General features: G+C 52.7%; 1 protein-coding gene across 2 annotated transcripts; it reads right to left on the minus strand.

The window, feature by feature from the left end:
- Nucleotides 1-212: 212 nt before the first annotated feature.
- On the minus strand, nucleotides 213-24,698 carry RAB7B (RAB7B, member RAS oncogene family). 2 transcript variants are annotated; one of them, XM_059146219.1, is made up of 6 exons: nucleotides 24,399-24,698; nucleotides 17,015-17,083; nucleotides 16,481-16,607; nucleotides 15,563-15,778; nucleotides 7,982-8,107; nucleotides 213-2,340 (listed from the first exon to the last, which is right to left on the minus strand). In XM_059146219.1, exons 2-6 carry the CDS (start codon nucleotides 17,065-17,067, stop codon nucleotides 2,260-2,262), a joined length of 603 nt encoding a protein of 200 aa, XP_059002202.1. In that variant the 5' UTR covers nucleotides 17,068-17,083; nucleotides 24,399-24,698; the 3' UTR covers nucleotides 213-2,259. The 2 variants fall into 2 exon arrangements, with proteins under 2 accessions (XP_059002202.1, XP_059002203.1); XM_059146220.1 differs by lacking the exon at nucleotides 24,399-24,698 and adding an exon at nucleotides 17,324-17,405.
- Nucleotides 24,699-25,172: the final 474 nt, after the last annotated feature.

Raw genomic sequence — 25,172 nt, forward strand, 5'->3', positions numbered from 1 at the left:
AAAAAAAAAAAAAACTTTATTTGAGAGAGAGAGAGCATAAGCAGGGGTAACAGCAGAGGGAGAGGGAGAAGCAGGCTCCCCCCTGAGCAGGGAGCCTGATTCAGGGCTCCATCCCAGGACCCTGGGATCATGACCTGAGCGGAAGGCAGACGCTTTACCGACTAAGCCACCCAGGTGTTGTTTTTGAAACTTAATAAAATGCCAAAAAGAAGAACAATAAAGTACACATTTATTATTGTGGCGCACAGTTTGCAACAGTTCATACGCCCATTGCACGAGCTGCTGTAGATACATACCCAAACACCGTGTGTCCGAGCCACAGTCTGGGGGACTCCCAGGAAGCCCGCGTGACCTGCAGACCACTCCCATGAAGGACACAGACAGTGCCTTACTCCCAGACACATGCCGCTGCCCAGGATGAGCCAGTCCTTATCCCACAGCTGGGTGGGGAGACAAGGCTCCCCAGACTCTCCTGCTGACCCCTTCCCCCTAGGACTCCCTACTTCCGGGAGTATCGTCGGAGTCAGAGGGCATCCGAAGTCCTGTGCTCCCACGCCAGCTCTGCTCGGAGCTGAGGGCAGGGTACGTTGGTGCAGATAGGAGACCTCCGTGGCGGGCAGTCATGTGGCCTGGGAGCCTCCGAATGGTCATCTCGGCCACCCCTGTCAGCTGGGCCCTGCCTGTACTCTCTGTTGCCAGAGAGTCTGCAGAGACAGGGAGTCTACGAGTTTTCCAGAACCCTCATCCTAGTAGGGGTCACTGATGTGGATTTCTGGCCGGAATCATTCATGTTTCAGTTTCTGCCCATTTCTTGCCAGGTGGAGGAAACTGGGATTCTCCTACCCCTCAGATCTCACGGGTTAAACATGCCCACAGCCTGAGGACCAGCTTTGAGGACTGGCACGGAGAGAAAAGCCCTTGCTTCAAGTGTCAGGCGGTGGCCGTCAGCCACTCAGCCTGCAAGGAGCACGGCTGCCCTCTGGTGGCCAATCAGTGGCGGCTCAAGGAGCCGCTGTGGGGGTGCGGGGTCCCCTTTGCTTGTCTCTGGGACAGCAGCAGCTTTGAGTCTTCAGGTAAATGACTGTCCTTGCACTGTTGCTGGACCACAGCAAGCCTGTCCTCACCTCAGGGCCTTGGCTCTTGCTACCTCCTCTCCCTAAAATGCTCTTTGTCTAGATCTCCAGTGCCAGTCTCCTGTGCATTCTCTAGTCCTTATGCCAAATGATGCCTCCTCAGGGAAGCCTTCCTGGACCATTTTGTCTGAAACAGCAGCAACTGCCATTCCTGTTTCTTTCTACCCCATTTCCTTGTATGCTTTGTTCAAGCGCGTATCTACTATTTGAGAATAGGTTTCAATTCTGTGCCTGTGACTTCTCTCCCTTATCAGAACGTGGGCTTCCGGAGAGCAGGGTCCCTGTCGGTTTCATTTGTCACTGGACCTCCGTGCATTGTACCTCAGAGATACTCAATGATACTCACTGAAGGAATAAATAAATGCGTACCAACGAGAGCAACTGAGATTTAAGCTGACCTTCAGGTCCTCGAAAGCACACCCTGAGGTGGGCGGGAAACACACCACTCCCACTGGGCCAACCAGCAAGCCGAGGCTGAGAGAGATTTATAGGAGTCGTCTGAGCTTCCGGCAGAGAGGAATGAGCCAATCCTTGGTGCATTTTCCTGGGCTCCATACCCTGGGGGGGACAGAGCGATGTTCCAGGCCTGGACCATGGCCACCAAGGGTTGAAGCAGGCCCTCTCTCCTGGCCTGGTGACCAAGGGACCCTGAGCTGCGGCCTGATCCCAAGCTGTCCTGTGGTTTTGCGGGTGTGTGGTGGCCTGGACGAAGAAGGCCAGCTCACAAGAGCGTAGAACAGGACTCCGGAGACCACGGCCCATCTGCCCGCAGAGCTGCGTCTTCTGCAGCACGACTGTGTTGGGGAGGGCGGGAAGCAGGAAGGCTGGAGCCAGCGAGGGATCGGTGACTCCTCCGGGGTCCAGATTGGGCTGTGACATTCTGGGTTCCATGGGGGCCCCTGAGGGCCCAGCTGTGTCCTCACTGCACTCAGCCTGAGGTGGGGGCTGCACTCTGATCTGGGCCCGGCACAGATGCGAGGGGATTGGGGGCTCCAGCCGCAGAGCCTGGGTTGCTGGGGCTGGGCTCGAGCAGGTGCGGCGGGGGGGCGGGGGGCGGCTGGCGGGGGCCGGGATGCCCAGGTCCCAAGCAGGCTTCGTCTGAGCACCAGGGCGGGAGTCTGAAGGATCAGCAACATCTACTCCTGGACTGGTCTTCTGGTGAGAGCTTGATGGAGTCTGTGAGGTAGTTCTCTAAGATGCTGCGATACTGGGGAGGGAAAAGAGAAGCCAGAGCTCACATCCTGAGAGGTAAAGCACCTCACCTACCTTCGGTCTGGCTGCTGGTGGTTGGGCTTTTTATTCCTTCCCTAATGCTTTGGGAGGAAGCAGAGGTCCTGGTGGAGCGGGGGTGGGGGGTGGGGGGATGGGGGGTGGGGGATGGGGGTTGCAGGGGGGTGGGGGGGGCAGGCACTGATCTTCCCCACCTGCTTCTTTCCTCCCCTCCTCCAGCTTCTTCCCCGGAGCCCAGAGCAGGTGGACGGCATAAGTCTCCTGACCTCCAACGAGGTCCCACAACTCTCCATTCTCCAGAGGGAGAAACCGAGGTGACATCGGACCTCAGGCAGACATGACAACCCACTCCTTTCTGCTGGAGACCTCTCCTCACAAACACCCACCACGTCTGCCTCCCAGCCTCCCCCACCGCCGCCAGGGCACCTGGAGGGCCCCCGTCAGTCCTCGGCCCTTCCCATGGCCTCTGTCCCCCCTGAAACAGACTCAGCATTTCTGAGGGGCCTGTTTGCTTCTCCGCCCACCTTCCCAAACCCTTGGGTCCCAGCAATGTCCAGAGAAAGCCTCTCCCCACCCAGGGGGGCCGCTTCTCTCCCAGGACCCACCCTGCTTGGCTCTGGGTGAGGGCGGCATGGGCAAGGGGACCCTTCCTCCAGGAGATGAATTCAAGGGCGAAAGGGTCTCTACTTCCGGGGACCCCACCTCTTTACTCTGCCCGGCTCTCACCAGTCAGCAGGCTTAGGCGTCCGAGCCCGTGCCACTGGTACTGCGTGTGTGAGTGTGCGAGTCGGCCTCTTGCTGCCTTGGCGTGGACCCAAGCACCCCCGTCACTCCAGGTGAATGTCACAGCCCTTAACGCTGCGGCCCTGGGTCCCAGGAGGTGGTGTCAGGGCTCCCCTACTGTGCCCTGAGACACAGAAGATGGTCCCCTGAGGCCCCAGGACTCCCTGCCACCCCCGGACAGCGAGGTCATTTAGCCTGACGTGCAGAGCCGGGACCCGGCCCTTTTCCACATAGTTTGTTTCTGGAGAGCCCTTGTCCCTCAGCTCTCCCACGGAGGGTCTTACGGGGCCTTCGTCAGCCTGGGTATCCCTGGACAGATTAATATTTAGAATTATTAGAATGTATATAATGTAATAATAACAATGATAATAATTTTAACAGGAAGGATTAGTGCCGGGGGTGAGGGGCTGTGTTTGCTCTGCAAGGGGTCCATCACTCTGGAGATGTCTCCACACCCCAGATCAGTCTCCCCCTGGCCGGGGTGGATGCCACACTTGACCCAGGGCCATCCTAGGGCTTCCCTGAGAGAACAGAACCCCACCCAAGGTGTCTGAGAAGAGTAAATGGGGCTGGGTGGCTCCTTCTCGCCAGCACCGTGCAGCCTGGCGTGCGGGCTCTGGCCTGGGCAGCTCCCCATGTGTCCAGTCCTCCCGCTGGCCCTTTCTGCTGGGTGAAGGGTCCCCTCACGCCACAGAACGAAATGTGACCATCCTGACATTTCTGAACCTCCCTGCGATGGCCAAGGAAGAGCACAGTGTCCCTGACTAAGGCCCCCATTACACCGAGAGATCCGGCTCTCGCTGAGAGGAAGGTTTCAGAAGGATTCTCCTATTGTCTGCTGTTTTCTGGGTCCCTCCCTCATCATGAAAGCCCGAGACCTTGGCTGGGATCTGGAACTTTCCTAACCGGATCTTCGGGCCCAGGTGGCAGGGCCTGTTGGTTCATCCCCCCAAGTGTGCCCCACCCTCACGTCCATGCAAGGCCCCGATGGGACCCCAGAGCCCCTCGTGACCAGAAGCCTGTGCCACTGTCCACAATGCTAACCTCTGGGGAAAGAGACTGGGTGCACCCGGGGGCGCTGCAGCCAAGCTTTCTGGCTCTTCTGCATTTTATTCTAGAGTCAAACAGATCATTGCCTCTGGAAGGTGCGAGAAACCTCCTCATTCATTACACTGGCAAAACCTGAGGTCTTCACACCAGCCATCTTCACCCACTAATAGTCACACCTCCTCGGGTCCGTGTCACCAGAGTCCTTCCCATTTCTGACATCATTTCCGTGCCCCTGGCAATGTGTGCGTCTAACTGGAAAGTCACACAGTACCATCCTCACGCACGCACCTGTGGGCCCAAGCGCTGTGACTGACTGTGGCATCTGTCCTCGCAAGCCTGGTCACCGCTATGGCCCTGCCTTTAGATCCTGCCTCTGGGGGACCTCAGAAAGGTCCTGCCCCTTCACCAAGCTTACTTGCTCACCAGCCAGCCTGCTTCCCTCCTGGACTTGGCGATTGTGTCTTTTTCCTGTTAGCTTAGAAGGAACTGGGCCTCCAGGCTGCAGGTCACGCCCACGGGGGCCAGGCCTGACCGCTCCCAGCCCAGAGAGTGTGCCAAGTTGGTAAGAGCAACCTCTCATCATCCCAGAACCCTTGAAGCAGGTGGTGTCCCTTCTTGGATCATGAGGGCATTCTTAGTATTTTGGAATAGCTAAGTAGCCCCATCCTTGAAAGTGGCCAGATCAGGATACTGAAGTACTTACCACCTTTCCTTTCAAAATGTTAGCCACGGATCTATTCTGGTGTTGAACTCACAAATCACTTTCCAACCAGAGTTTGCTGCAGAACTCCGATGTTCTGAGGGACCACGAGTGTGTCATGTGCCCCAGTGGACCGCAGCATTCCCTCCTCTAGATGCTTGTGTTCTCCCCTCTCTTCTCTAGCTTGATCCCTAGCATTGTACTTAATCCTGCCTCCGATTGCCAAGCTGGGAACCTGGTCATCGACTTTAAACAGCTACTGGTTCCTTCTCTCCTACATCCATCATCAACCGCTGAGGCTCTCCCTCCGAAGTCTGCTAAATCCACCCAGTCCTGCCACCTCCATTCTGTCATGCCTGGACTGTTGCAGTACCTTCTCATCTGCCCCTGGGGCCCGCTCTCCACGAAGCAGGGAGCTCCCCTGGCGGAAACCCTTATGCAGAGCTCCTGTGTTAAAACAGCTACCTTCTGTTCAGTGCCGTCTCTCTACGATGAATTGCTTTCTTCGGCCCTTGCAACAACTCCAGTAGGAAGATATTATTATTTTTACTTCAAAGAGACAGAAGTGGTGGCTGATGGAGGCTGCATGACTTGTTTTAGGACACACAGTTAAGAGGTAGAGTCTGGACTTAACATCAGATGCACTGGGCTTCGGAGCCCTAGCCTGGGGCTTTCCTCCCCGTCGACCCCTCATATCTCCCTCACTCCCTCCACCACCTCCCTGGGAAGGAGAGAAAAGCCCTTGGTAGAAAATGTCTTTGAAAACATGTTTGACCTTAAACTAGAAATGTGCAATCTCCAGTTTCGCTTTAAACATCCACGTGAATTTTAGATTCTACGCTCTAGTAATTATGTTTGTTTCATTTTAATGTGAAAATATTTCTCCTTCCAGTTTCTGAGTAAAGGACACGCATGGTGGGGTGTCAAGGTGCTGGGTGAGCCCCCACATGCCTCGGGTCCAGTGGTGCAGTCTGGAGAGCCCGCACCCGCAGCGTGAATTTCAAGTCCCTGTTGGGGCTCTCCAGGACCTCATGATCCTTGCTGTTGACCTTGGGGATCTTCCTTGCTTGCACCACACCCCTGCTTCCCTTCATGCCATGTTTCCTTCTACAGACCGACCCACAGTTGGTTCCTCACGTGAGCCCTGTGGGTTGGTCCCTGGGCCTCTGGCCATGCCCTTCTCTCCGTCCGTCTCCTGCGCTCCCCCGCCCCCGTGTCCACCAGCAAACTCCGTATTGTCTTTCAACACCCAGGTCACATGCCCCTTTTGTAGACAGCATCCTCACCCCGCCTTGCCACCAGCCAGCCTGCACTGAGTCATCTCTGTGCCTTGACCCTGCTCCCTCTGGGGCACGTAGCTCCACGACAGCCTGTCTGTGAACATCTTACTCCCCTACCTGACCTTAGAGCCCCTGAGGTCCCTAGCTCCAGCCCTAGCCTGAGAATCAATCAATGTTTCTGGGATTGCATTATTTCCATTTTACAGACGAGGAAACTGAGGCCCAGAGAGTCCCATGTCTTGCCCAGGGGTCCACTTGGAAGCACCAGAGCGGGATTCGAATGTAGGTCAGCCTGCTGTGGACACCGTATTTGTGACTTCCAGACTTCTCATTGGTAAGTTTCCACCATCGACATGAGGGACTGACCTGGGCTTGCTATGCTATTCTCTTACCAGGTAGGATATTAACACACCACCACCACCACCACCACCACCATCAGTAGAGAACTTCATAAAGTGGACACAGCAAGAAAGATGTAACTTTAAGAATAAAGGACACTCCTTCTTCAGAAAGGGCGGATGCCGGCCACACACAGACACGGGCTGTGGGCAGATGGTGCTTCCCCGTGACTCAGCATTTGGCAACCATTACACAGTGTTTGCGGAGAATCAGAGCGCCATACAGGGTCAGACAACATTTCTCCGCTTTCCAGCGGAACGGCATGAGCAGGCACAGCTGTGGGTTAAGAGCCAACATTGCCGACTGTGTCATAAAACCACACCTCTCGATCATGCGCTAGAGACGGACGCCTCCAGCTTCCCTTTAACACAAGGCAGCAGGGGCTGGGGGCTGAGGGGAAGCACAAAGACAGCCTGTGGGGGCAAACCCCAGGATGAAGGCTTGGAGATGTCTGGGGGGCACACACGGGGTGTCTCTCCGGGTGGGCGGCCGCTAGGAGGGGGTTGCTGCGATGCCCCCAGGCAGGGCCTCGGGGCCCGGCACCTGGTCACCCACAACATCAGCAGGCACCTGCATGGAGGGGAAACCCTCCATCTCTCATGCTCTTTTCCTCAATTCAAAATCATTGCTGCCATGAGCCTCTCCCTTCTTCTGAGAAGACCACCCTGATTACATGTGGCAGGCTGATGAGGCAAGCTGATCCGTGCCCTGTGCTGATCACTCAGGAACCCTCCTCTGAGTTTCCAGACTCCGTATCCGAAGGGGATGAAAACCCTGCTCCTGTCTTCCCTGATCGTCCCGCCCTCCCCGCCCCCCACAGCTGGGGTGCGCGCCGCTTCTCAGGGGCCCCCCACTAAATCCTTCCCCAGCACACACCTGTACTGTGACCATGTGTGGGCCTATCGGGCTGCCTCCAGAGAGCAAGGGGCCCCGAGCCTTGCGCACTGCCCCGCACAGATGACACACTCAACACGGGGGCCACAGCTACCTGGCTGTTTGACTGGAGCATGTCAGCAACTGCGGCAGACTTGATCTCCCCTTGGACAGATGCTTGGGCCTGTGGGGCTTCTTTCCCACCAGCCCGGATTGAGCTAGATCATTGTTCGCAAACCCTACTGCATGAGCATGTCCAGAGGTGAGGGGCAGAACCGTCTGTTTCAGAAACTGCATAGATGATACTCTGCCAGACAGAGGAGCACCAGCTCTCCCCCCAAGGAAGCCTCATACTTCTGGCCTTCTGGGGCTCAGAATCAGGGTACAGCTGAGCCCATTGCGTAACTCATTAGGACGACGAGCAAGCCTGTCCTACCCATGGTCCTACATGCACCCAGTGTATTCTCTGGAAGCTCCCAAGTTCCTCATCCTTGGGGGCCGGTCCCAGAGGTACAGTCCCCACAGCCACTCACCCTGGACAGAGCCCGGCTGGCCAGCATCTCGAAGGCTTGCACCACATTGATGTCATTCTTGGCACTGACTTCAAAGTAGGGGATATCCTTCTCTTTACACCAGCCTTGGGCTACCTCCTGGGGCACCTGAATGAGGGAAGACGTGATCACTGACCCTGTATCATCACCGCCACCATCCCCACCGTCGTCATATTGCCCGTCACCATATCCGCACCTCTGCTCCCATTTATCAAGAATCTTCCATGTTTCCGAAACTTGACATGCACTCCTTAAAAACAAACAAACAAACAGATGGGGGAGGGAAGAGAGAGAGAGAGAGAGAACAAGCAGGGAATGCTGCAGAGGGAGAGAGAGAAGCAAGCTCCCCGCTGAGCAGAGAGCCCGATGTGGGGCTCGATCCCAGGACCCTGGGATCATGACCCGAGCTAAAGGCAGCCACTTAACCCATTGAGCTGCCCAGGTGCTCCTACATACATTCTTTCTTAACATAGATCTATGAGGTGGTTACTGTTAGCTCCATTTTCCAGATGGCGAAACTGAGGTCCGTGCTCAGAGTGTATAGGGTTGAGCAGGACTTGAGCACAGACCTGGAAGAGAATTAGCGCTCACTGTACTATATTACCTTCCTAAGGTTCACACTAGGCACCTCTTCCTGCCGTTGGCTCCTCCTCCTGTCGCTTCAAAAGGAGATGAACACTGCAGACACCAGCCGGGATGGAGGACTTCCATCCCCGGAGCTGGCTGACTAGGGCCTGTGCCCAAGAGGTCTGCTGCTGAGGACAGACTCAGGTCCTTGCTAACCCTCCTTCCCCAGGGTGGAGTCCTAGGAACAGTGGGTAAGCCGCTTCCATGGGCTGGATGTCTTGTCCTATTAATTCATTCAGTCTTGCCCGTGACCTTGTGAGATGGGTTTTATCAGCTCCACTTTATAGATAAGAACAAGAGGCTCAGAGGGGTTTAGCAACTTGCCTCAGGTCACACAGCTAAGAAGGAAGGCAGCCCAGCTCAGGGCTCCAGTGACATCAGGGCCGCCCTCTGTAGGGCACCGCATGAGGACCGTGCCCCTCCTGCCTCCCCCGCTAGACCACTGGCTCCTGGAGCTCCGGTTCAAGGTCTTTTCAGCTACTGACCTGGCACCATGGGCCACTCAATGCGGGTGGAATGAGTGTACATCTCTCCCTGACTGCAAAAGGCCCATCAGGGTTTGAGCATGTTGGAAAGCACCCGGCAGCCCTGCGAGTTCCTTCCAAAGACAATTGGAGCCATTCAATTATTTCCGGGAGGAGGAAATGGCCATAGAGCGAACATTTGCTGTGCTTGGTACTTTGAAACCATGATTTCATTTTACTTAAGGGGGCAGGGTTAACATGGAGAAAGGACATTCTGCCTCTCTCCCAGAAGACAGCGCAGCTGGGGGGAAATCAGAGACGGCCTCCCTCACCCCTGCATGTCCTGGCAATGACTGTCTCACTGGGATTAAATAAAGGAAGGATCCTTGTCCCTTGTCTCTTTGGTTCTTGCTTCCCTGGGTCTTGGGTGTGACGGCAGCACCGGGGGCTCCCAGCTGTCCCTCCCAGGGCCTCTGCTGACACCAGCATCGCCCGGCGGTGGGAGGGGTGCAAAGCCTGGGGTCAGCCAAGCAGCCTGTCCTTTGGGGTGCTAGCAGACACCTCCACGCCCCATGCCCAGGTCCTGGGGGGGGAACCCTAGGCCTTGGTCTTGGCGTCTGATCTCTGGGACCCTCCTGCCTTTCTGGGGAGGGCCCCAGAACTGGCCCGGACTGCTTCCTTCCACGGAGCACGGATGCCCAAGTCCTGGTGAGCAACCACGAAGGCTCACAGTTCAGGAACATTCTGCACTCTTTGGAGGAAGGGTCAAGGGTGCCTGGTGATTTGTAGTGTCCTCACCGGTAACCACAAATAAATAGGCCTGAGGAGCTCCTCACTGTACCTGGATGGCTCCTTAGTAACGCAAAGGGCTTCCTGCCTTGTCAAGTCCTCCAGCGGCGAGGACGGGACCGACACTCCTTCCAGTGCCTTCCTGCTTTCCTTCTTTCTGTCCAGCCCCTCTGCGCCCCCGCCCAACCCTCTGCCCCACCCCAGGTGATGAGCATTTGACGAGACTCAACACTGATACACAGGAGGCAGATGCAGTAAAAACGGAAGTCAAGTGAAAACAAGTCAAGGCCTCTGCTTCTCCAGGATACAGGGACATCTCTTGTATTTCGTGGCAAGAGACGCAGAAGTGGGATGAGTGCCCACAGGCCCAGCAACCACAGAGCCCCGATGGCAACCCTGCAGCGGCAACCCACCTGGCTCGGCTCCCTCCCCTCTCCCACCACTGGACACCGGGCTGGGCAGTGACAGTGACAGGGCCTGTCTCCTGCCTGGTTCTAACAGGCATTTTATCTTAAGCACCCCTGATCTTACTCTGTTGGGTTGATACTGAATAGTTAAATACACGCTCCAAAACATCAGCTGAGATTATGTCATAAATTAACCTTCTTGGGGCGCCTGGGTTTGGCTCAAGTCATGACCTCAGGGTCCTGGGATCGAGCCCCACACTAGGCTGTCTGCTCAGCAGGGAGCCTGCTGCTTCCTCTGCCTCTCACTCACTCATGTTCCCTCTCTTTCTCAAAAAAACAAAGACAAAACAACAAAAACAAAAAACCTTTAAAAAGGTCCCTTCCCCTTCCCTTCTCAAACCCAGTGAGCCGGCCTGGGAACTAAGCCTCCCAGAGGCGCCTTTCACTACTGGCTTCCAGCTCTTGCTGTGGTTTCATGATTGTTTCAATCATCGTGTCTTTTATTTATAAAATGACAGATCTTTATACTCTAGGCTCGGACTGTGGAAATCAATTCAGGGTGTGCTGCTTGGGGACTTGGGAAATAGGAAATTTTTGAAAGCATTACTTTGGTTAACTTTGCTTTTGGCTGACAATATATACTATTAACATTTTTCTTCTGCTACAGTCTTGTTTGTCAGAGAGCAAATGTTTGATAAATCTAGCTCAATCTGCATAATTTTATGTATGACGCCTTTCCATCTCGTATGCATTATTTTATTAAATATTTTATTTATTTATTTGATAGAGAGGGAACACAAGCAGGGCGAGTGGGAGAGGGAGAAGCAGGCTTGCCACTGACCAGGGAGCCCGATGCCGGACTCGATCCCAGGACCCCAGGATTATGACCTGAGCCGAAGGCAGATGCTTAACGACTGAGCCACCCAGGCACCCCTAGTATACATTTTAAACGACCAACTGTATAAATGCTAACAGTGTGTCAGATACATCTCAAACCACTAGCAAAAATAAGAGAGAATATTTTCAGAAAATAGAATTCCCATGTTGGTGATGAGTCAGAAATTGCCTACATGGGCACAGAGCAAAGAATTTACATTCTAGTGAATAAATTCCTTGTAAGGATGGGTTCTAGTGGAGCTGTTCTTTCTACCAAACTGGTATTTTCCCACTATGACCTTCTATAGCAGGAATAGGGTTTTGTTTTGTTTTTTTAAGTCAACAAATCTCTCTAAAATCATTCTGGTGGTAAATATATGTATATATGATACATACATATATAACACATATGTGTTTTATTGTGGTAACATACACAGCATCTTCATAAACATAAAATTTACCATTTTAACTATATTTTAGGGTGCAGTTCGGTGGCATTGAGCACATTCGCGTTGTGGGTAGGAATGGATGGGTCTCCAGAACTTTTTCCTCATCCTAAATCTAGCAATACAGTTTTAAACATTTACTTCCTTTTTATTAAGTGGGAAAAACTCCGGTGTTTTCTCAGTCCATCGGTTGGAGGAAGTAAGAGGGAGGCTGACAGCGACTTTGGTGTATTATGACCCTCATGTGCCTTATGGTGCCACTTCCTTCAAGCCCCAGGCCAGCTCCTGAGGTCTGTGTCTGAGCTCCCTGTCCCCTGGATTTGAGCCCAGGGAAGGCACTTCTTCAGGGGGCCCCTGGCTCTTAGCCACTCAGCCCTGCGCAAGTGAGAGCGCAGAGCATTATCTCAGCTGGCCTTTTCTGTCCCCAAACCCTCTGCTAAGCAGGAGCAGAACAAGGACACCGAGGGGCAGCGGCTTCCCAGCCTCCCTCTCCTCACTGACGGTTCCTCCTCTCCACTTCTCTGCTCTCATTTCATTATTGCCCAGTGCTTCCCCACCTCCAGCCTCTGCCTCCCTCCACAGATGCGCTCCCCAGGGCTTGCCCATGGACAGACCGACTCCCCTCGCCCGCCCTCCTCCAGGGTCCTCTCTCACTTCTCCACCTTGGCTGAGCCCCGGCTTTTTTCCCTGGAGTCTCTGATTGGCGTGTCACCCTCACCAGTGGGGGGTTATCTCCAAATGATGCTCATTAGAGACCCCAGAGAAGGGGGATGGGCTTGCCTGGGTCCTCTCTGCTTCTTTCAAGTCTCTATCTTTCCTCTCTCTGCAGAGCGAAGACATCTCCCATGCCCGTGAGGCTTGGACAGACACCCGTCCACCCCTGGGAGTCATCACCTGTTCTTTCTAGCCTGCTTGTTGCCATCCTGACCCCCGTCGCCCGCGCCTCCCAGGGCAGCCTCGCCGTCCCTGCCCCTCCAGCGGAACACAGACTGAATCTTCTCTCCAGCTCAGCCTCCTCTTCCCAGGTCTTGACTCAGGGGACCTCTGTCAAGTGTTGAATCTGGACTCCCCTTCTGCGACACAGTCTCCCTCCCTTCAACCTCCTCCCACACCCCCCTTCTGCCCTGCCCTTCCGCCGTGGACACCGCAGCTGCCGGCTCCTTCAAACCTCTCCTCGGCTCTCTTCTTCCCTTGGTGGCTGTCCATGCCCCCACATCGCTACCCTTCAGCCACTCCTGTCTGGAAACACCTCAGTCCTCGGTCCCTCGTTCCTGGCTCTCAACCCGCACGTGGCTACTGGAGAAAAACCCATGTAGATGCCAGCTCTAACTCCTGGTCTCCGTCACCTGAGCCTCTAGTGTCACCCCTTCTTATCCTTGACTTTGACTTCTCTCCAGGGTAACTGGCAAAGCTTCACCGTGATTCCTGAAGACTTCTACTTGGCTCCCTTCCTCCTCCTGCTCAATAGAAGCTGGTGCCTCTGATTTCACTGAGAAAAAAAAATCAGACTCTCAGGCCTGAAATCCTTCAACTTCCCGCTCTGACCTGCAGGCTCATGAAGCAGGATGTTAAAATGGGAGTTTCGGCAGAGGTGCTACACTTTGGTGGATGTCAGATAGAAAGCAGGTTGGGGGACAGACCGTCCCAGGAGCTTGCCCATTTCCGAAAGTTCATGACCAAGCAATTGCTAGATGACTCTAAGACCCACAGCATGGATAGGAAAGGATTGAAAAGGATTTCTTTGGAAATAGCTGTGTTGTGGGTATACACCTTCCCCTCCTGCAAAAGAGAACAGGGTAAAGCCTGGCCTCTGCTGAAAGGAGGCTACAAGGAGGCCCCCTGAAAAGCCCAGCATCCGACCCCTGCAGTTTGGTGGGTACAGTGGACAGGTGCCTGACATGCCCCTGAGGGGTTTAAGGCAAAAGGTGACAGGGCAGAGAGAGAACAGACTGCCAGGAGAATGAATCCTTCCCTCCCCCCCCCCCCCCCCATGAGGGAGCCAGAGCTCGAGGGCAGGCCTCATGAAGCAGACAGGGGTGGGGGTGGGGTGGTGACTCCACAGCAAGCGCCAGCCTGGAGCTGTTATAAATTCCCTCAGCAGCACTGCCTGCAGGATCTGGTGCCCCCAGCTGTGTGGAGGATGGAAACTCAGGAGATGGGGGGTGGGGGGGGAATGCATGATCCTGGTCATGGGAGGGGCAATAAATGCTTCCCGTGGAGGCTGCTTAAGGACCCAAAGATAACCTGTGGAAGAGAGAACTTGAAACACCTATTAGGACCAGAAAGTAGAAAGTATCTCATGATAGTACCCATCAAACCAGGATTTTCCTGATCTCCTGCCTTCTCCCTCTTGCTTCTTTTTTTAATTTTTTAAAGATTTTATTTATTTGACAGACAGAGATCACAAGCAGGCAGAGAGGCAGGCAGAGAGAGAGGAGGAAGCAGGCTCCTCTCTGAGCAGAGAGCCCAATGGGGGACTCAATTCCAGGGCCCTGGGGTCATGACCTGAGCCGAAGGCAGAGGCTCTAACCCACTGAGCCACCCAGGCGCCCCATCCCTCTTGCTTGGTTTCTGACAGCGTCTGAAGCCAGAATTATCTGGGGGAGGGGGAGGAAGCATGGACACATACAATTGGCAATGAGATGTAAAGGACCATCTCCCCCACCTAGACCACAGTGTTCTCACCTATAACTGCCCCAAGCTGGAAAAAGAAAGGGAGACACCTGGTCTTTCAATGAAGTTAGGACTTTGATTATTACCTGAGATCGGATGTTTGCAATTAGAGAACTGACCCTAAATTTGCAACCTGAAGTGACCACAGAATCGATGTTGCCTAGATTTCTATTCCCAGCACAGACATCTCCTTTGAAGTTTTATTCTTATATATTCTACATCCTACTGTCATCTCCAATTCGTTGTTCTACAAGTTCCTTAAACTCTTTTTGAACAGGAGACTCTTCTTAATGACAGTGGTAACTTCGTTGGAAGCACCATCATCCACCCACCCATCCATCCATCCATCCATCGATCCACCCATACACGTGTTGGTCCATCTATCCATCCATCCACCCATCTATCCATCCATCCAGCCTGTCCATCTGTTCGTCTGTCTATCCACCCATCATTCCAAATGATGCCTCAGTTCTATCCTTTTCTCTGTTTGAACCGTTGTGAAAATATAGCTCAAAGATGACCGCTCATTCCCTCATTTCTCTATTTGAAACACCAAGACAACCTTGTTCAAATGGCTCTTTTCAGGGTCATTTAAGCTTCATCTGGCACAAGAGCATCTTTTACAAATTAAGTCTACCTCTATTGTTATCTCATTAGTATGCAAGAAGAAAAGAGCTCTAATCAATCCCACTACAGCGGTAAACACCTACATGAGTGGGGTCACTATAGCTATGGAGTAGACAGGCTGTCATATAGTTAGCCAGATGATCCAGAATACGTGAATGCTAATAAAAATATGTATTACTAACTTTCCCAGAAAATTTATAGAGTCAAGAATATATAACTGCAATCCCCTGTCTGACCCTGGGTGGAAATACTATTCTACAAGTTAATTCAAATTCCACCTGCCTTCTTCTGAGGTCTTAATTCTTCCATTCCCTGTCTCTAGATAGAATTGCTTCCACTTCTCAGCTCCCATCATGCTATTTCTTGCCTTTGCTCAGGCTACTTTTTCAGCCTGGAACCCACCTTCTCTCAGATGCCCTTTCTCTATTCTAGGCTTGAGTAGATCCTTTCACTGGGGTCCCCAAATATAGGTCTATCTCTATCATTGCATTTATCATAATCATCTTTTAGAGTCTCTGTATCCACTGCTAGACTGCGAGATTCTAGAGATAAGAACTATGTCTGATTCAGCTCGGTATGTGTGGGACCTACCAGGGGGCCTGGCACATAGTAGGTGCTCACACAATGTTTGGTGACCGAAAGTATGGACAGTACCTGCCGGTCTGCAAGATCAATCTTGTTTCCCAGTACCACCATGGGGTAGGAGGGCTCCATTGGAATAGTTTTGGCCAGAACATCACCCCGCCAGGTATCCAGCGCTTCAAAGGACTCTAGGTCGGTGACATCGAAAGCCAGGATGCAGCCGTCGGAGCCTTTGTAGAATGTGGACACCATGGAGCGAAACCGCTCCTGTCCGCCTGTGTCCCAGATCTGGAGGGAAAGAGCAGCCACCCCATCAGGCCGTGATGAGGGCCTGGAGGTAGGCCCAACAGGGCCACATGATGTCAAAGTTTCCTTTTCTGGGTCGGAGGCAAGACAGCCCTGGCACAGGTACTTGGGGTCCTTCTACACACGGGCATCTTCGCTCTCTCGCCCATGGACACCACAGCATCTTTGCACCATCGTCTGAGCTCGCACATTTCCCCTGGCTCATTAGGACAAGCACAGTTATTCTCATCTGTCAGATTTGGACCTTGGGAGTGACTTGCTCAAGGCCACTTACCAAGATTTCCAGAGGACCTGAGACTAGGAGTGAGGCCTCCCAACTCCTAGATTTGTCCTTTTTCTACCCCCTGCCCCCAGATCAGGGATCAGCAATTTTTTTCTTAAAGGGCCATGTTGTAAATATCGTAGGCTTTGCAGACCACACTGCGTGTTGCAACTACTCAGTTCTGCTGTAGCGGGGAAAGCAGCCATAGACTGTAAGTAAACAGCGGCCACGCTGTGTTCCAGTGAAACTTAATTTACTAAGAACAGGTAGTGGACCACGTTCAGCCCCTGAGTTGAAGTCTGCTGATCTCTGCTCCAGACCTTTGTAGCTCCTGGTGCACACTGCTCCGTGAGTGGCTAGCTAAGGAATGTGGGATGACTGCCAGCCATGCATGCTGAAGAGGGAAAGTCTGAGCTGCTCACCTGCAGCTTCAAAGTTGTGTCGTCCAGGATGATAATCTTGGAGAGGATGCTGGCCCCCAGCGTGGTCTGGTAGTCCTCATAAAATGTCTTGTGCACATACTGGTGGAGGAGGGAAGTCTTTCCTACACTGAGGACAAACCCCCAGACACATGTGAGCAGTGCATGCACGCGCGCGCGCGCACACACATACACAGCCCACCATTCTCAGATCTTGCCATGCCCCTCCTGCCGCCATCTCTCCGAGAGTCTGAATATCTAACACCTGCAGTCCCGTGACCACAGTGAGAAGTAGGAGACTAAGGAATGGACTCAAGAAGCCGGGACTCATCCACATAAACCAGAAACTAGGCAGCCCAGCTCTCAGGCTCTTTTGCTTATCTGAGCTCTCTCTCTTCCTGGGGGTGGGATGTCCTCCCTGGTGCCACTCTGAATCAGAGAGGGACCCATGGTAGGTGGGAATTATTCAGGAGGTCTCCCTGCCCTTGGGTAGGGGCCGCTTCCCAACCCCCATCCCCTGAGCCGATCTGGACTTACCCCAGGGCTCCGATGATGATGAGCTTCAGGTCCACCTTCTTCCGGGGATTCATGGAGGGATGTCAGAGCCTGCAGGGAAACAGAAGTCAGTTGCATGCTGGTCCGAGTCTCCCGCAGCCGCTGCTGCTGGGGCTGGCCTCTGCTTTCCCTTCCTTGATGTGCAGATCACTGCTCTGGGCCCAGTGAGGTGGGGTTCTTCGCCCACAGAGACGGATGATCAGCAATCCTTACGCCCCCTCACCAGCTTCCTCTTGGGGCCTCCCTGAGGCTGTAAGTGTGGTGGTCCCACAGGACAGGCACATGGCTTACCCTTCAGCTTTACCAACCCTGCTCTTGGAGGCAGCCTGGAGCGCCAAGACGACCAGACAGGACTGAACAGAGGCCTCAAGGACAGTCAAGCCCGGAGCCAGGGATGGAGGGCAGTGTGGGAAGAGGAGATGGGGGCAGGACAAGGGGTCTATTGTCAGGACTGCCCGGGAGGCTTTAGATGGGAGAGCGCCCCTCCCCCAGCCCGAGGTGTCGCTGCAATCCCAGAATCAAAAAGCTCTTCTCCAATGCAGCTGGTGGGGGTGTAACTGGTACATGTTTCTGGAAAGCTACTTGGCAGCAAGTATTGATAGCCCTAAAAATGTTTCTGCCCTCCATTTCTAGGAATTTGTCCTAAGGAAATAATCTGAGATGCGGGCACAGATTCTTGTTCAAGAATGTTCTTCACAGTATTATTTATAAACATTCAACAACAAGGAAGTGGGAAAGGATGCCTGGGTGGCTCAGTCCTTAAGTGTCTGCTCAGGTCATGATCCTGGAGTCCTGGGATTGAGCTCCTTCTCCCAGTCCCCCTGCTTGTGTCCCCTCTCTTGCTGTATCTGTCAAATAAATAAATACAAATCTAAAAAAAAAAAAAAGAGGAGGTGAGCAAATAAATCATGGCATGCAATGAGTCATTAATGTGGAGTTTTGGAGAATATTATATTAATGTGGAAAAACGCTTATACCATAGGGTCTAAAGGTTTTTTTTTTTTTTTTTTTTTTTTTTAGATTTTATTTATTTATTAGAGAGAGCAAGAGCAAGGGGGAGGGACAGAGGGAGAAGCAGAACCCTGCTGAGCAGGGAGCCTGATGTGGAGTTTGATCCCAGGACTCTGAGATCATGACCTGAGCTGAAGGCAGATGCCCAACCAACTGAGCCACCCAGGCTCAACCTCCTAAGGTCTAAATGAAAGACAGAAGACACTGAACTGTATATATGATACCACCCCAACTATTATGAACACAAGTTCCCACTGGTATAGAGAAAGGTCTAGAAAGAAATATACAACAAATTTAAGTGGTTAATTCTGGGTGGTAGGAAATTACACAGTTTAACATGTGTTCTCTTTGCTTTTTAGTATGTTCCTTTTTTAAAATAACATGGCAAACAGGTATTATTCCTGTAAGAGAAATACATGCACCTGTGTGTGTGCATTTTCTCTAGCATGCGTGTATTATCATTATTATTATTATTATTATTATTATTATTTAACAAGCTACAGCAAAACTGTTGCAAGGGGTTTGCTTAACTGGCTCTCTGGGTTCTACCCTTACAGGCGCACTTACATAAACAGAATTCCCAGCAGGAATCCAAGTCTCCCGTCCTTGGATGTACTCGGTAGGTGTACTGAGCAAACCTTGATCTGACTCGTCCTGGCTAAGGTGTCAGAAGAGCTTGAGCTTCCCCTGGTACTGGGAAAAAGCTCTACAGCAGATGTCCTCGGACCTTGTTCTCTCACTCTGCCACTGAGGGGCTTTGGGCCAGTTCCTTCCACTTTTGGAGTCTTGACTCTCCAACTGGAGAGTGGACAGGTTGGGCCCCAAAGACTCAAGGTCCCTTCTGGTTGAAACATACTTTATCTACTGGAGCTATAACTCATTGGCCACAGGGGCCCTGCCTGGGGTGCCTAGTGAGTGCAAAGCTAAAACAATGAGCCCTGGAGGCTGAGGGCTGCTCGTGTCCTTCCATGAGCATGTCATAGCCCAAGAATGATTTGAGGCTCTGCTCAGAGCTGCTTGTCCCAAGAGCCAGAGCTGGTGTCACTGGACCTTCTGTCATAACCCAGGAGGGCTGGGTTGGCATGGCGGGCAACAGGTCCTGGTGATCCATGACAGTCATTCCAGAAATACCTCCCTGTTCCCTGCTGCAAAGCCCTGCACTAGATACAGGGAGGAGCACAAGCATGGAACAAATAGGACCTGCCCACTAGGGAGTCATTATGGGAGAAAGCACAGGGCTGAGTGGTTGTGCCAGAAAGAAGGTGTAGTTTTACATCCTAACGGGTGCACAGAGAAAGTTCTGTGGGAATCTGCAGGTAGGGAGACAAGCTGGCAGTCCAACTGGGCCCTGAGACTTGTGGTTAGGGGGTGATATTTCAGAGGGAGGAGTGAAGTAATCAGAACTCTGGGAATAGGTGAATGGACAAGTTGGTTGGTTTGCTTCAGGGAAGGGTGAGGTGAAGGGCATGGAGATAGGAAAAAGCAGGGAGAAGCAGCAAGTTTTAAGAAGGGTCATGGGGATCAGGCCAAGATTCTGTCCATTCATTCCTTTGTTCCTTCAGCAAACATTCCCTATGCTCCAGACAGGCAGAGGAAGATCATTCCAGGTATTAGTCATGGTGACTTTTTATCATGGGTATCACTGCTCACAGGGAAACCACCCACGGGAGAAATGGCTCAGAAGCTGCTGAAAGGTAGCATGTCTCCAAGCATCAGTTTCAATATCAGGAGGGGAGTGGGAGCCATGGTAAGCTCTTTCGTAAAGGCTTTGGTGCAAGATGCTAACTTAGCTTCGAAAGATAATGCAGTGCCGTAGAAAGGGAGTCAGAACCACAGGGAGGCAGGGACAACTGGCAAAGGAATGAGAGCCTGCAGACCCCCTGCATGGGCTGCTCTGAGTTCTCTCAGAGCCTGGGGAATCCTCCAAGAGTCCTGTGAGATGAGTACCTGAGACTCAGAGAAGCCAAGTCACTCATACCCCATCAAGGCCATCCAGGTAGTAGGAGCGCAAGCCAGGGTTTGAACTGAAGGCCACAGAAGGCTCCTCTGCCATGCTGCTTCCTGACCTCCTGAGTCTGGACCCATAGAATCTGCGTGCATGGGATCTGGGGTGCTGGGCTCGGGTGTGGTGCGCCCCAACCAAACCCTAGCAGAGTTGGAGGAGATGGAGAGAAAAGCAGCCACATTGACAAGAGGTTCCAAATGGGACTGGAGGGGACCAGTCTGCGGAACGAGAGCTGTTGTGTGAGGACTGAAAACTAGGGTCAAGATTCAGCACAAGGACGTGGGGGGCAATGGGTTCGCAGGCTGTGACAGGGCCATGCCTCCATCTTGGAGTTGTCTGTGCTCACGCCATACGCTGTTTGCCCGGCACTGTATGGAGGACTTTGTGAATATAAAAATACAAATAGGCATCTCGCGGAGAAGTTAAATGAGAGAATACATTATCATAATACATGTACTGCCCAAATGAAAGGTTCAAAAAATGTTAGCTCTTTTATGACTCTTGTTAGCACACAGAAGGCACCTGTGGGACTAACACAACCAGTCTCTATTTTACCACTAAAGAAACAGATGTTTATAGACAGGAGGTAGTTTTTCTCTAAAAACACAGCCTGGAAGTGGTAGGGCCTGGACTTGGAGGTAGAATTTGAATTTAGGCCTACCTGCTTGTTCTAGTGTCTTCACAAGCCTAGGACAGCAGCCACTCAGAGCCCCATTAGCGAGGCTACAGGCTGGGTGGTGTGTGGGTTTGATGTGGGGCAGCGGAGCTGGGATGCTTACGACGGGGAAGCTGGTGGTGAGGGCAGGGGAGGTAGACAGTAGACGTGTGTAACAGAGAATCAGTAGTACTACTGGGGAAGCACCCTACAGGTAATCAAAGGTAATACACAACATAAAAGTGGGCAAGGCATAGGAATGGGTAACCGGCAAAAGGCTTGTGAATGGTAAGTAGTAAGCTTTGAAAGGATACTCAACCTTACTGATTTTTAGAGACCTACAAAATTGAAAAATACCTTTTTTTTTTAACCTGCCAGAGAATGGCAAATTTAAAAATACCGACGGTTACATTTAGTGTAGGCAAATGTACAGAGGATTTGCTATTGTATATTGTGGACAGACTGAATAGCACGGCCTTTTTTGGAGGGAAATTAGATAATGGCAAAATGTCATATCCCAGATTCTAATTTTAGAAATCTATCCTGCAGAAATGCACCTATGCGCAAACATATCTTTGTACAAAGATGACTGCTGGAGAACACTGCTGTGACCCAGTGTCCATCGATGAGCGATTCTCTACATAAATCGTGATCCATTCAGACTTTGGAATATGAGGCCGTTTTAAAAAGAGTTAAGTAATGAAGTAGAAAAATATGAGAGCAATTTAAAAAGAACATCCCCGAACATTTTGTATACTATGATCTCAGTTGTACAAAAACAACCACCTCCCGCTGTGGACCATATGTTTAGTATTATATTTCTGCTTGTCCTGTATACCCAGAAAGCTGTGGAGAGATACTCTCCATCTAAATGATTGACAGGAGCTGGGGAAAGGCAGATGAGAAGCTGGGAGCTATTGTTTTATTTTATGTGCATCTTGTTTTAAAATTTGTTACATAAGGTTCTGCTGTTACGGTAATTAAACAATATCAAATACAAAACCTTACAATTTCTTTAAAAAGAGCACATGGGTGGATGTCCTGAAAAGACAAATCCCTGGTAGCAGGGACTGATCACGAGTTTTGGAGTCCAAGTTCTCCACACATTCGTGACCTTGGTGAATTGCTTGACCTTGGTGAGTATGTTCCCTCCTGCGTAATACGAACGTGGTTCATGGCCTTGGCTTATCCTGCAGGGCGGCATGCCTCATTTCTTAGAGCAGCACAGGCTCCCCCAACTGGGGAAGACCCAGATAAATGGTCAACAACTGTATGGGATGGCGGTTGGTGGCAGAGACCGGAAATTGTTGCACCTGCCGCTTTCCATGGTGTAGACACTCCTGCCGTGGCTGATTTCAAGCCACCGGTGTGGATCCCGCCCCCGCACACTGGAGGAGGGACCTCAGAGATGATCTAGTCCAACACCGCCCAGTGTCTGAGCCATTTTGACTGCATCATGGTAAGACAGAACTAGACCTGCCCCACAGAACTCCTTCCCTCCACCAGTGGTGGGTTTCTCCTGGGGCCACACAAACATGCTCCCTCCCTCTGCCACATGCCAGACCTTCTGAGGTTTCAAGTCTACTCCTTGACTCTTTCTTGAGTCTTTTCTTCTTTAGACCCTTGTGACTCACCTTGGCCTTGACTCTGAGCTCCCTCCCTTACCCCCACCCCAGTCCCCTTCCACAGATTTGCCCTGGAAGTATCCTGCCACTGCAGATCTCCTACCCCACCCTAAGAAGGCAGAATTTTCTGAGCTGGCTTTTTACAATAGCCTGGTCCTTGCACTCAGGATAACTAGCAGGAACAGGAGGGTGACCAGGACCGTATCATTAGCAAGGGAAGGCAGGTTGGCAGAAGACACTGGCTGGGCTCATGAAGGAGGCATGGGCAGATTTCAGATGGTGGCCAAAGTCCCTTCCCATGTCCTCTGGGCTCTGCCCTTGGCCGGAGTTTGGCAACAGCTGTCCTTTTGAGCCTCCTCCCACTCCCTCAGCTGCCTCGGATGCTTCAAAGCTGGGCATCCTCTTAAAGCTCAGGCTGAGTCATCACCTTCCACTGTTAAGTAACAGGGAAAAGCTGGCTTGGGAGGCAGAGCCCTGCCTCCAGCCAGCCCTGGTCCGCCCAGAGCCGAGTGTGCGGAGACTCACTTTCTACTGCACGTGATTAACTCTTCTCCCCTTCTTGCCTGACATCCCTTCTAAGCCTGGAGCCCTGGTTGCCCACCAGCCAAAGCTATGGTTGTAGCCCAGTCCCTGGGGAGCAAGAAAGAGTGGGTTGAAGCCCACCCCACCCCCCGTCTGCTCCAACAGCCCTGGGGCTCGGGGCCAGCCTTACAAGAACTCCTGGATCTGCTTTCCTCTCACCCCCACACTTCCCTTCTCTCCCTATCCAGCTGGCCCCCATCAGGACCCAATTACAATCTCCCGCGTCGCTGGTGTTGGGTGCGGTGTCATTTCTGCGGACTAGGAGACCAGTGAGCAGGGGCAGATGTGAATTCCGAAGCAGACAGTCTCCCCACCTTGTTCCTACCGCCTTACCGCACCTTCACTGCCTCCCCTCCCTGCTCCCACATCTTGGAAACCGATAAATATAGCCGCCTTAAAAATAATGGGATTTAGGATCCTGGGAATAAAGTTTGTATTTGAAAGGAAGCTATCTATGGAGTGAAAAGCTTTATTGCTTTGAGGGAAGGCTCGTGACTCTGCTTTGCCTTCCTAAATCCCAGCAGGTCTAGACCTGCTCCCTCCACTCCACTCCAGGAAGCGTACTCATAGCCCTGGTTTCAGGAGGCTCAGTATTTGCTAGTGTTCTTTAAGTTCCTGAAGTGTTGGTCCCGTCTCGCTAAGTAGGCTGTCAGTGCCCCGAGGACAGGACACTGCCTCCCACTTCTCTATCCCTCCATAGAGCCTGACCCATGCCCGGAATAATGAATCTTCAATAAATAGTCATTCACTCATTTCCATCCATTCATCCATCCGTCCATCCATCCATCCGTCCATCCATCTAGCACATGTACTATGTGTCTACCGGGCATCAGCACTGTATAGATCTGAGGCTACAGACAAGTCACTATGTCTATGGGACTTCTGTGATGGGGCATCGACTGACAAGCTCGAATTATTTTTATTAATGCATAATGCCTTGCAGTTATAGGGCACTTGGCAGTTTACAAATGCCCGCACTGTCTGGTGGGTTCCTGAGTCAAGAGCAATGAATTAGTGGCAAGCTGAGACCAGAATTCAGAGCTGTCCAACTCTGTTCATTGCTTACTTAGCACTGCAGAGCTGTGCTGGGAGACACAGTCTTGATTTAGAACAAGAAGGATGCTTTCCTACTCTAGGAGTTTCTTGATCCCTGATGAGATCCACTGGCCAGCAGGTTCCACCCAAGAAGGTGCCCCGTTGATGTGGCAAGGCGACCCAGGGCGTTAGCTGGCCTTCCTCTACTGAGCCAGTAGCTGTATCTTCCCGCTGAGAATGATGGCCCGTGCAGAGCCCTGAGCCGGGCCCCAGCTCCCTGGGCTGGGCGGGGAAGTCCTTGCTGCCGGGCTCGCTGCCAGCCAGAGACGTTTCTCTGGCGTGGGGTGGGGGGTCTTTGGGTTGGATCTAAGCCCTGCAGCTGCCAGATTCTAAGCCTCATCCTTGCGTGCCTTGCCTCTCCTCCCCCCCAACCCCACCCCAAAACCCCAGTACCTCTGGGGGTTGCTGGGACAGACAGAAGAACCGAAAAGAACTTCCAGGGCGCTCACAGCTGTGGCTGCTTAGCATCTGGCCTCCGAGGGCAGGCGGCGTTCTCTCTGAGTCCGGGGGTCTCCTCTTAGAGCAAAGATCTCGGCCGGTTCAGAGGAAAAAGGCTTTGGATCAGAATGGCTTGTTGAAGCCAAGCGACTTCCTTCTGTTTTCCTCCTCTCCCTCTCACGCACAGACTTGGTAAAGTTGCAAAAGAGGCCGCCCCGGGTGAGCTCAGCTGCGTGGGTGGAGGGGGTGGGGTGGAATGGGAAGCCCGGTTTCAGAGCTCCCTCGGTGGGGTGGGCCCCATGAGAATTGGGTTTACAGGATGCTGGCCCCGAGGGTGGGGCGGGGGGGGGAGGAACAGGGAATGGGAGGCTCCAGTGTGGGAGCGTGCTGGTCGGAGCCCGCCGGGAAACACACAGGTTTGTGGGCGCCGTGCAAACCTTCCGGCTGGGTTAGGAACCTCTGCCGGGGCAGCTGGGAGCCCCCCAGGAAGGGGACCTTTTCTTTGTGGAAGGATTGGATTCCCATGTACAGCAGATTTAGTCCCACCACGAGCCTGGCAGGGAGATGTTCTGGTCCTCACGCCTGTCCTCACCCTAGTGCCATCCGTCCACTGCATCGCACCACCAGGCCACCGCGCGCGCGCACACACACACACACACACGGGGGCGTGCAAACACACATGCACACACACAGCACACAGCACCCTGTCCTCCTCAGGACGGGGAGGCA

Source organism: Mustela lutreola, chromosome 14, assembly GCF_030435805.1.
Source record: "Mustela lutreola isolate mMusLut2 chromosome 14, mMusLut2.pri, whole genome shotgun sequence".
Classification (NCBI taxonomy): domain Eukaryota; kingdom Metazoa; phylum Chordata; class Mammalia; order Carnivora; family Mustelidae; genus Mustela; species Mustela lutreola.